At 61.0% G+C, this 11,029-nt stretch overlaps 2 protein-coding genes across 2 annotated transcripts in view; both read right to left on the reverse strand.

The window, feature by feature from the left end:
• The window catches only part of MTG2 (mitochondrial ribosome associated GTPase 2), a 12,315-nt gene extending 9,981 nt beyond the window's left edge, over positions 1–2,334 (reverse strand). Inside the window, exon 1 of the mRNA XM_045296935.1 lies at positions 2,208–2,334. Coding sequence (XP_045152870.1) covers positions 2,208–2,334 — 127 coding nt within the window. The remainder of the gene's footprint in view (positions 1–2,207) is intronic.
• Positions 2,335–2,557: 223 nt separating this feature from the next.
• On the reverse strand, positions 2,558–10,044 carry SS18L1 (SS18L1 subunit of BAF chromatin remodeling complex). The gene is made up of 10 exons (XM_004716049.2): positions 9,899–10,044; positions 9,722–9,806; positions 8,980–9,124; positions 8,462–8,659; positions 7,441–7,605; positions 7,226–7,327; positions 5,518–5,610; positions 4,074–4,193; positions 3,131–3,258; positions 2,558–2,674 (listed from the first exon to the last, which is right to left on the reverse strand). Exons 1-10 carry the CDS (start codon positions 9,973–9,975, stop codon positions 2,648–2,650), a joined length of 1,140 nt encoding a protein of 379 aa, XP_004716106.1. The 5' UTR covers positions 9,976–10,044; the 3' UTR covers positions 2,558–2,647.
• Between the last annotated feature and the right edge of the window lie 985 nt (positions 10,045–11,029).

Here is an 11,029-nt window from a genome sequence, read left to right on the forward strand (position 1 = left end):
CGTCAAGGGCAGCGGCGAGCCGGCGTCGGCTGGGCGGCAGTGCGTCCGGCCGCTGCTGGCCGGTCACCAAGCCCCTCGCCCGCACAGAAACTCACGGGACGGCTTGTGCAGAACCAGTTTATTAACCAGTACACCAAAGCAAACCGTTTCTACACCAAACTGACGGGGGAGGGGCGGCTTTAAAAAGTACCATAGTCACAAACAACAAGACGAGTTTGACTTGTTCAATAAATAGACATGAAATCATGACTAAAAAATGTAGGGCGGACAAGAAGCCGCCTTCCCCTTCTGACAGCTTTGAATGGACGCCCCAACTCAAGCCTACACGCATGTGCCGACGCCTCCTCCAACGGCGAGATCGCGGCAAGGCTCCCCAGGGGCCTAGGAGTCGGCTTCACAGCAACACTGCTGGTGGCGCGCGCACGCGCCAAGTTCAGCAACAGACAGTGGCGCGGGAGCTTTTCAACCAACGGGAACTTGTCAGCACTTCTGGAAAAATGGTCGAGATTTCTCAAGTTCACTACGCGGTGGGTGTCGGAGTGGAGGGAGAAAGGGCTTTTCTTCCCCACCTTCCCTGGTCTTCCACAGTAGTCATAAAAACAAACAAACAAGCACAGCCAACCACACTGCACGAACGAATCATTTGGCCGAAGCCTTTTTCAAACATTCGAATTACAGAAGTTATCATTGCAATTAATGAAAAGACTGCTGACCTCACTTTGTCCCCACACGGTACAACAGTACATAAAAACAGACAACACATTAAATAATCGTTCTGCTATTAGTCAAATATATTAACACCAAAATCATGTATAAGTTAGGAAATAAATGTACAAACTATTTTGCAAAGTGCTTTTTCTTAAATATATACACAACATTCAAGGAATTCTTAATGTAAGATATTTCACATGGAAGTTTTGGGATAAATTTTTTACGTGTTCTTTTTTTCCCTCCTCCAAAAAGTATTACAGCACTTAAAAACAAACAAAAAACCACACAAAAGATATATTCCCAGATTAGCAAGGAATAAAAATAAATGCTATTTTCACAGTTCTCTAAATTATTTAACGTTTTAAGTGGAAAATCTGAGTTCCAGGTTGAGTTTGCAAATTGGTTACATGAAAATTCTCTGGAAAAGAACAAGCCGAGGGAGATGATCCCCGAGATAAGCCCGTTGGCATCTTCCTCATGTAGCATTTCCAAACCCCTCAGCCGTTTGGTGTGGGCATGTGCAGTTCAAGCCTTTACCAGTGTTCAGGGTTTTATACTCAAGTGCCTACCAAAAACCACATCCCTTGAATGAGGGCACATGTCCTAGACCAGGACTTCGGCACTGTGCGGGGGCTGGGGTGGGTCTGTGCAGGGACCGTAACTATTTTCACACCCCAGTGTCAACCTTCAGGGAGAATGCAAGCAAAGAAACAGATGTACAGAAGGACCTCACTCTGGACAAGGGCTGCCCTTTAATGGTAAAAGGTGAAGCTGATCCATGAAAGAGAAAAAAAGCTCACTCTCCAGAGGCCGACGGGCCCGGAGTCAGGTGGATTTTGCATTCCCTTGGCAACTTTGGGACGCGAGACTTCCCTGAAGCATTGGGCTCGTAAAGGACTCCTGGGCAGCATGGCGATGATCATCTCAGCAGAGCCCGGCACACAGGTGCTCTCCACGCTAGTGGGCATGCCAGCGAAGGCGCCCCGGCCCCCACCTACCCAGTGAGCCGTCCTGAACGCCTGCAGCGTTGGGAGGGGCAGGTGGGCCCAGGGACGTACAACCGGCCCGAATGCTCTACACAGAGGCCCTCCTGAGGAACAGGGTAGGGCGACGGACATTTCAGACACCCGAAAAGAAAGTTTGTTTGCTGATCTGAACACATGGGTCCTGGAAAAATCATATAAACAACTCGCCAACGATTTGGGAAATTTTAAGTTTCTCTCTAAATTTAGAAGTGGGTTGTAGTAAATACTCCATCCCCAGTGGGAGTGGTTTCTGACTCTGGGTCCCTTGGGGGCTGGCCTGCTAACCGCCCGAGGGCTTTGTGGCTGCCCACTTACTGGAACGTAGTTACCGCTCCCGAGCTTTTTAATCAAACACATACACTGTCTGGGAAATCGCGTCCCTGTGAGACCCAGGTAACAGGTGAGCTCCTCAAACCACTGTTCACAGCCTCTCTGACGTGGTGTGATTGCAACTGCCCAACACAAACACACCGCGATGACCAGAGAGGCGGCCTCCGCTGGCCAGTGAGAGACGTCCACAGCCCTCGTCGGGGGAGCACGAGCTCGGAGGCAGACCCGAGGCGCCGTGTGCCACAGGACGCAGCGTCTCCGTCTCCATGGCCGGCAGAGTGCTCTGATGACCAGTGACCCCTACAGCTAGCTGGGAATGTGGATGAGGGGCTTGGACAAGGGCAGCCTCCACACCGCAGCGACAAACACTGTCACAGCACCAAGGGTGTCACACCAGTGGGGCACCACCTGTGCCAGCGAGCACAGCAGGCACCACACCCAGCACGACAGGCGAAGCTTCTCATGGAGACGCTGCTCGGGCGGAGGGGGGTCCGAGTACACGGCTCTCAGAAGTTCTGCAGGCCCATCCATGCCCAGACGGACACACGTTGTGAGGGCGGGTGCCCGACAGCTGGTGCCCCTCACTGCTGGTAGTTCCCATACTGGCCCTGGAAGAGATGAGGACGCATGACTGACTTTTCAAAGAGCGCGTGTAGCAGCCCGCGCCCCCTCTTCCCGCACACAGGGAGGGTGGAGACACTAGCTGCCCTGCCCCAGCCTGCTGGCCCCTCAGCGGGATGACAGGACACCCTTGCGGCCCTGGACGATTTCCCCTCCTGCTGGTGCAGTGGTTTTCTGGGCCCCAATGACAAGGGAGAGGGGGAAGGGACGCTCTCGGGCTCCGGCTCAGTGGCTGAGCCTGCCCCAACAGTGGCTTGTTTCAGGGAGAGCCCGCGGGTAGAATGGGGAACCGCACCTGCAGATGGGAGGTGCAGCCCCTCTAGTGTGGGGTGAGCATTCTGGAAGAGCGGAGATCCCAGACCCCTCGCCCCAGCTCATCGCGCCTCACAGCCACAAGAAACCACCACTGCATCCCCAGAGCAGAGAGCACCCAGGAACCTTGCCTGCTCGTAACCATACGGCCTCTGCTGCTGTGCGGAGGGTCCTGTCTGCGATGACCGATAGGTCCCATACTGTTGTCCCTGTCCTTGCTGATAGCTGGAATACTGCGCAGGGGCACCCTGGGCAGGCCCTGCAGGAACACACGAAGACCCTGTGACCCACCGTGCAGGGCTTGCTGGCTTCAAAGACCACTCGCTCTTCCTGGGCATGCAATCCAAGGAGCTCCACCAGCCACTACCCACCCCCCAATCCCACCCTGTCCTGTGAAGCCTTCCTGCACTCCCGCACCTCTGTACTGACTACGCCACACCCGACTGTCCGGGACCCGTGTCTGCAGCCTGGCGGCTTCTACCCAGGCCCCTTAATTGAAGTCACATGAACTGGAGGCAGTCCTGTGAACGTTGAGGTGCGGAGAGCCTGCACGGACTCTGAGTGGAAGGCTGGGAAAGGGCTAAGGTGGTCCTCCCTCATCGAGCGGTCCTCCCTCAGCGTGCGGGCCTCCCTCAGCGTGCGGTCCTCCCTCAGCGTGCGGCACCAGCCCCAAGAGTGTGAACCGACTGAGAGCCCTGCCTGTGTCCCCCGCCCCCACCCCGCCCCAATGGCAGGAGCTGAGCTCCGAGTCTCCTCCTGCCCGGGAGGGCCTGAGTTTTCCAGATGTGCTGTGGCTGAGGCCAAGGGTACCTCCCTGCCCAGCCCAGGAGGCAGAAGGGCTGGAGAACTGCCTGCAACAGGAGACGGGAAGCCCTGGAGGGGGCTGGGTGGGTGGGGAAGAGGGCTGTGCCGCGGGGACCCCGGTGACGAAAGGAAGGAAGCTAACGTGTATCAACTCCTGGACAGGAAAGTGAGTCGCTGTGACTACTTGCACCCAGTTCACAACGACAGAGATAAAGACCGTGCCCTCCCTCCAGCGATGGCGCAGGCCGCAAGGCCGAGGGTGGGCCCTACCGTAGCCCTGCTGCTGCCCGGGGTAGCTCTGCTGGTTGGGGTACTGCTGCTGGGAGTAGGCCTGTGGCTGGGCTGCACCCTGCTGGTAGCCGGCCTGCTGCTGGCTGTACTGGGAGTTTCCTAGGAGGAAGGAGACCAGCGCTCAGAGCTGCCCTGCTGGCCGCTGCCGGCCGTTGAGAGGTGTGCCGTGCTGGCCGTCGGCGAGGGGCCGAGTCTCCCGGAGCCTCGGAGCTGCTCCAGGCATCTTGTCACACTTCCTCCTCCTTGTTTTAGACACAGAGAGCGACTATCTCAGCGACGTGCAGCCTGGCCCCATTGTTCTGCCCTGAACTGTGTCCCCCACCGAAGGGATGCCCACATGCTACCGGTAGGCCCAGCGGGTGGGACCGCATGTGGAAATAGGGTCTTGGGAATGGAATCAGTTGACACGTGGTCCTGCTGGCGCATGGGACTATAATGTTCGTGAGAGAGAAATCGACACAGCACTGTGTGTCATGTGATGTACCAGATAAGGGGGCAGAGAACAGAGCCAAGTGCCCCCAAACCACGGGCAGCCAGGCTCACCAAACTGACCATGCACCTGGGAAGCACCTCACCACCTCCCGTCGGCTCTCAGAGGCCAGTGTGGGTGGCAGAGTCATTCACAAGGGGCAGAGAGCAGTGCCCCTTGGCACTGCCATGCCTGCCTCGTCCCCTGGGGGTGCTGCGGATCTCCTGCAGAAACCAGAGCGGAGAGGGGCATGGGACGGTCTCCCTCAGCCTCCCAAGGAAGCAGCCCAGCGGCCCCTTAGTTCCGGACTCGCTGCCTTGCTGCTGGAGTGACACGTCTGTGGGAGGCGGTGGTGTGGCGGCAGCAACACTGAGCGAGCCCAGAGCAGGGACGTGAGGGACAAGCCTGCGCGCAGCCGCTCAGTGTGGTCGCGGGAGGGAGAAGAGTGTGTGTGTGTGTGTGGGGGGCGGGGCGTGCACAGGGGGCGCAGGGGTCCAGGGGTGGGCACAAACCCGGCAGACACCAGTGGCTGTGTTCACTCTTACACGTTTATGGACCAGCCCGAGGGTCCGCTGGGAAAGGCCCTCTCACGGGCTAGGCCCTCACTCTGGGCAGTGTGCACACGCGCCTCCCAGACACACTCGACAGGGCTGGATAAGTGCCCACGGGTCCCCTTTGCCCGATGAGGACATCGAGGCACACAGCCAGTCAGTGAAGAGCCAGGATTCAGTCAGGCGGCTGGAGCTACGGCCAGTGACAGACTATGGGCAGAGCCCCCACCCAACATGCCTGGTGAAAGCTTGGTCATGTGTGCCAGGCCATGGTACTGGCAGAGCCGGTGCCACATGCTCTCCGAGGTGAGCCCAGCTTCCCAGCTCCCATGTCAACCGCTCTTTGTGGACTCTCCGCTGGGATGAGGGGAGGGCCCCACCCCACAGGCCTCTGGGAGCTTACCGCCCTCGTAGTAGTGCTGTGTGGGCTCCTCGAAGGAGCGGTCGTAGCTCTGGTCCGTGTAGGACGACTGCTGGTAGGCATACTCGCCGTGGCCTGGGCAAACAGAGGCAGCCGTCAGTGGACACAGCAGGTCCCGGCAGTCAGGGTGAGACCCTGCGAGGCCAAGGCCACTTCCCTGGGTCTGAGCTTGCCCCCAGGAAGTGCCTCGCTGGGCCACGCTTCAGTTCCTGCTCTGACAGGGCCATCCTCTGTCCAGTGTGAAAATGGAGTGAATGCCCAGTAGAGACAGCCGCCCTGTGCCCACAACCAGCACCACCACCCAGCCAAGTCTGCCTGGGTGGCTGTGGAGCAGGGCAAGCAGGGCCCTGCTCATCTGCGGTGAGGCTGGGTCTCCCTGCTGGGAGCCCACAGTGGTGTCCACTGCCATGGTCTCGGTAACAACCCATAGCAACCCTCGACAGTCGGGGAGGGAAACTCCATGGAGATAGGTGCTGGTGGGTGTGAACACCTCCCCCACGAAGCCCCCCCTCCCAGCACCCCAGGAAGAGACGGCTTCTGGGGGATGTGGAGAGAGCGTCAACAGGGAGGTTTGGGAGGGCCGTGACCAGGCATGGCTGCCGTTCTCACCCACTCCTGCAGCTGCATAGGGAAAGGAGGCAAGGGTCTCAGGTGGCAGCAGTGTGTTCCAGAAGCCTCTGCCGGCTCTCAGCGCAGCTCACATGCCCACCCTCAAGTGTGCTCAGACAGGCAGGTGCACGTCCGAGCCAGGCCCGCCCTTGGAATCCCTCACCTGGACGATTCCCACTCTCACTGCCCGGTGGGACGGGGTGGGACCGCCCCGTGGGCTTCTGAGACGGTAACTGCACTGGGAGCAGATGGCCTCCTCTTTCACCCCCAGGGAGGCTGGTGGTTTCAAACAGCTAACTGTGTGGTTAGCAGCCTGTTCTTGTAAAGCCCACCAAATGGGTGGGGCCATGCAAATAAGGCACTTGTGCCCCACCCCCAAGGGGATCAGCTAGCTTGCCAGCAATGCCAAAGAGGGGCATGAAAGCCTGATAAGGGGATTGGTCAGTTCTGTCACCCAGAGCGGGAAGAGGAGACCTCACAATCAATCACCAAGAAGAGCCTGCGGCAGAGGACGCCCTTGGGACAGGGTCCCGTGCTGAGAGCCTCTTAAGCCCAGGGGTTGGGGAGAGAGCCGAGACTCGGAGCCGCACAAGACGGTGTGAAGCAGTGACAGACCGGAGGCCAGCAGACAGCACAGCGGGCGTGCCAACCCACAGGGCCAGCGCACCATTGGCAGGGGCTAAGTGACAGAATGGGGTGCCTTCAGGACCGGTTGGTGGGGCTACAGAGCTTTGTTTAGGGCCAGCTCGAGGGGCCAAGGGCCGGAGGGAGACCTGGTTGTGGGCTCTGCACCCCCAGCTGATCCTCATCTGTCACTTCCCCAGGGAACTGTGGCTGGGAGCACTACAGACCAGTGAGTGCCTGGGGATGGCTGGTCAGAGCTGGTTGGCAGGCTGGAGGGAGGAGGCCTGTCTGCTGACCGCACCCCCCCACCCCCACCCCAACTGGGGCTGATGCCGCTGGTGACTCTCTCCTGTCCCGGTAAGGCTGGAGAAGGAGGTGTGCTGCCCGGGAGCGCCAGGGGCTGTGGGTTTCATGGACGGACGAGGAAAGGTACAGACTCCCCGCAGCCCACACTCACCGTCTGGGTAGTACTGCTGGCTCATGGGCTCCGTGGCGCCTTGCCCGTGGCTGTACTGCTCGCTGTAGTACTCCTCCTGGCCCATGTACTGCTGGGATGAGCCTGTGGGCCAGACACACGTTACCCAGGCAGGACCACCCTGGACACAAGCCCACTGAGCCCCGCGCCCACCCCCCAACGAGGGCACATGGGGGCGCCCGTGTGGTGGGTGTCACCTTGCTGGGAGGCTCGGTAGGGTGCCATGGGCCGCTGCCCCATCAGCCCGCTGCCCTGGCCGCCCTGGCCCATCATGGCGATGGATGACTGGCCCTGGTAGTGCTGGCTCCCGCCCTGCGCCGAGCTGTAGTGGGATGTGGCGGCCTGCTGGTGCATCATGGACACTGTGGACACCAAAGACCCGAGTGGCCGCAGGAGCTGGGCACGTTCACCACGGGCCTGCCCCAAGCCATGCTCACATGATATTCAGCGGAGCACTGCTGGGCGCAGAGGGACCCCAGCCCACAGAGCAAGGGGCTGTTCACAGACACGACTGCTGTGCTTCCCACTGCCCTCCTGCTGCCCTCCTGTGCCCATGACCTCCTGGTGACCTGACCCTCACATCTCAATTCTCTTGACCCACCACTCTCACACCTTCCTGTAGCCCTGACCGTCCCCAAGACCCTCACTGATGGACCTGTCCAACCCCCTGCCTCTGAGCAGAATCATCCAGAGCAGAGATTCCCGAACTTATTAGGCCTGCCACCCCGTTCTCAGAACAAAAGCTCCTGGTCTCCTCCTGGTAATTAGAGATGTGATCTGTGGCCGGTTGTCCAAGGAAAGGTGGAGGTACCTGCTCTGCAGGGCCCTGGCAGCAGGGCGGGGACCGCAGACATGAGCCGCAGGTGAGTTCCCTCACGCTGAGCGCAGAGCGGGTGACGTGAGGGGCTTCCACTGTGCGTGCGTCCGAGCCGCCACTCGCACAAGGTGCCCCGGGCCCTCTCTGCTCGGACTGCCCACACCCGGGCTCCTCAAAATTCACAGCGACCTGCTTGGGCTGGCCAGGTGGCCACTGCACTGGCCGCCTGCTTTCTCCCCACGGAAGGTTCAGCCCCTAGTCCTTGTGGATGGCTCACAAGGCTCCCCTCTGTGCCTGGCCACCCAGCTCCCTGGCCAGGGCTGGAGCCTACCCAGCCACCCAGCACCTACACCTCCCCCCCCCCTCGGCATGCCAGCGTGGTTCTGAGCCCTGGGCAGTACCTGGGTTGGACTGCATGTTGATGTTGGTCCGGGACACGTAGTTGCCGATGGCACCCTGGCCCTGCAGGGGCACGCTCTGTGAGGCGGGCCCCGCGTGGCTGTAGCCGGGCCCCGAGCTGTGGCTGCTGCCCGACATACTCATGGAGGTGGTGGGCAGCGTGTTCTGCGCTGTCGGCTGCAGGGATACGTGGTTTGGGCCTGCAGGAGGGGTGGTGAGACAGCAGGTGGCAGCTATGCAGGGAGTCTGGCCCACGGGCAGCAGAGGGTGGGTCAGCAAGCAGCCCATGAGCATGGAAGGGGCCAAGAGGCACAAGGTGGCCATGCAGTGGTCAGTCGCTCTTAGCCCTTTCACTGGACATCACTCAGGCACAAGCGGGGGAGGGGCTTGGATCTTTCTTCCCTCGTATGCACACCCCATCTGAACCAGCCCACCCCAAGCTGGTGTCAGGGACTGGGACCATGCCTGCTCCCCCCACCACCACACACACACACACACACACACACACACGCACACTCACCATTGCCGATCTGGCCTTGCATGAGGGAAGTGGGAGGCAGGCCGGTGCCGATGGTGTCGCCAAGGCCACTCTGGGGGTGCAGGCCCTGCCCGGGGCCACTCTGGGACAGCGCTCCTGGGCCCAGGTTCATGTTCTGGGTGGGTGGCTGTGGGTGACAGGCAGTGACTAGTTTGACCAAGGACCCAAGGACTGACAAACACTGACCACTAACTCGGTCACCAGAGGAGCGGAGTCAGCCCCTGGAAGGGACTTTTCAACCAGCACCAAGGAAGGCTCGGGCCAGCCGCCCCCGCCCCCCGGCGGGCCTTTGCACAGACGGCTCCAGTGAGGCCCTGTGGGCATGGTGCCCTGCATGCCAAGTGCCCACTTTCCAGAGGGGCTGCTGGGCCACAGGGCAGCTCCACGTTTAACTCTGAGGGGGAGTGCCACACTGCTTTCTATGGGTCCAAGGCCAGCCTGCCACTCGACGTCCAGTGGCATGAAGAGCCCGTGGTGGCAGCTCCAGGCCACGTGGCCTGTGTCTGCTCGCCCTCTGAGAATGGCCCTTCTGTGGGTCCCTGGAAGGCCACCTGCTGGCCACCCCACAGCCACTCCTCGAGAGGCCACCTGCTGAAGGGAAGGCTGGCAAGCCGCCCTCCTCCTGAAGGCCCGTCTCCATCCTCCTGTTGTGTTCTGACGCCCGTCCCCTGGGGGCGTGGCCTCCTGTTCTGACTGCCGTCCCCTGGGGGCGTGGCCTACTCACAGCCGGCAGCAGCGACTGCATGTTCTGGTTGGAGTCGGCGATCGTGGCCAGGTATACCAGGTTCCGGTGCAGGATCTGCTGGTACCTGGGGGCGTGGGAGGTGGGGAGCATGAGGGACAACATGAGGCACGGTCACGGCCCCTGGTGAGGACGGAGGTGGGGGGAGAGGGCACTCACTGGGCGCACTCGGCCGTCTTGCCCTTGCTCTGGTAGTCCAGGATGCACTGGATCAGCTGGTGGTTCTCGTCCAGCATCTGGGGGGACAACGGGACGGGCAGGGTCTGTCGCCTGCTCAGACTCCGCCCCGCAGCCCCACCAGAGGGCGCTGCTGTCCTGCAGGCCGTGGCAGGACACTGTAGCCACCCAGGGGGACACGGGTCCCCCAGCCCCACCCCTGGAATGTAGACAGGGCTCCCAAGGCTGTGACTCTGAGGGGGCAGCCTGCCTCGCCTCCCTCCTGGGAGCAAACTGTCGAACCACAGACAGGTCAGCCTGGCGGGTAATGCAGTGTGGCCCCACAGGATAACTGTTCACGGCACCCTCTCTTTTCTGCGCAAGCCACCCTGACGGCCATTCTCCAGCAAGGACACATAGGACTGTGCGCCCAGGCAGACAAGCCGGGCAGGACACAGCGCTGTCACAGAGAGGGGCAGGCTCACTGGCCACCAGAGGGCCACAGAGGAAACCGAGGAGAGGTCTAGCCGTCCTCCAGGCCCGCGGTCAGCACGGACTGGGGCAGTGGGTTTGCAGTCCTGGAGGCCTGCGTGGTGGGCGGCACGCTGAAGCCCCTCGCCCTCAGAGAGTCTAAGGTGGCAGGGGCTGGTTGGAAACCCTCTGGGCCGTGCTGCTTGCCCTGTGGCTTGATGTGAGGGTGTGCCTGTGGGCTGGCCGGAGAGGAGGTCATCTGTCCGAGTGTCCGAGCACGCAGAGGCTACTGCAGTCCGTCAATAGCCCACCCTGGGGGTGCGGCCTGGGAGTGCTGAGTGGTGGAACCAGCAGAGAAGTGGCTGGTTCCAGGAGGGAACCTCAGTGCTGGCCAGCCAATGACGGACACCCGGTGGCGTCCTGTCTGGGCAGTGGTAAACCACGCTGCCCGCAGGGAGGGCTGCATCCAGCACATGCACAAGTCACTGATCCAAGCCCGGGGCCGCCCGCGGTGGCGTGGACTACTGGGAGCTGCCTGTCTGGCTCTCCAAGCAGTGGACAGGGAGGGTCTGGCCGGCGTGATGCCTCCTGCTGTTGTGACGCCATTTTTAACTTCCTGAACTTGGTCCCTGTTCCGTGTGAGCATGGCCCAGGCGTCAGGAA

Source organism: Echinops telfairi, unplaced genomic scaffold, assembly GCF_000313985.2.
Source record: "Echinops telfairi isolate 266 unplaced genomic scaffold, ASM31398v2 ScPeMD7_7414;HRSCAF=8452, whole genome shotgun sequence".
In the NCBI taxonomy this organism is placed as follows: domain Eukaryota; kingdom Metazoa; phylum Chordata; class Mammalia; order Afrosoricida; family Tenrecidae; genus Echinops; species Echinops telfairi.

Bases quoted from the DNA above. Each gene is read 5' to 3' on its own strand.
- SS18L1 (XM_004716049.2), bottom strand. From the start codon at position 9,975: ATGCTGGACGAGAACCACCAGCTGATCCAGTGCATCCTGGACTACCAG. The intron at 4,194-5,517 runs GTAAGCTCCCAG...CCTTCCTCCTAG, and splicing joins ACAGCACTACTACGAGGGCG to GAAACTCCCAGTACAGCCAG. The intron at 3,259-4,073 runs GTAGGGCCCACC...GTGTTCCTGCAG, and splicing joins CGGGCAGCAGCAGGGCTACG to GGCCTGCCCAGGGTGCCCCT.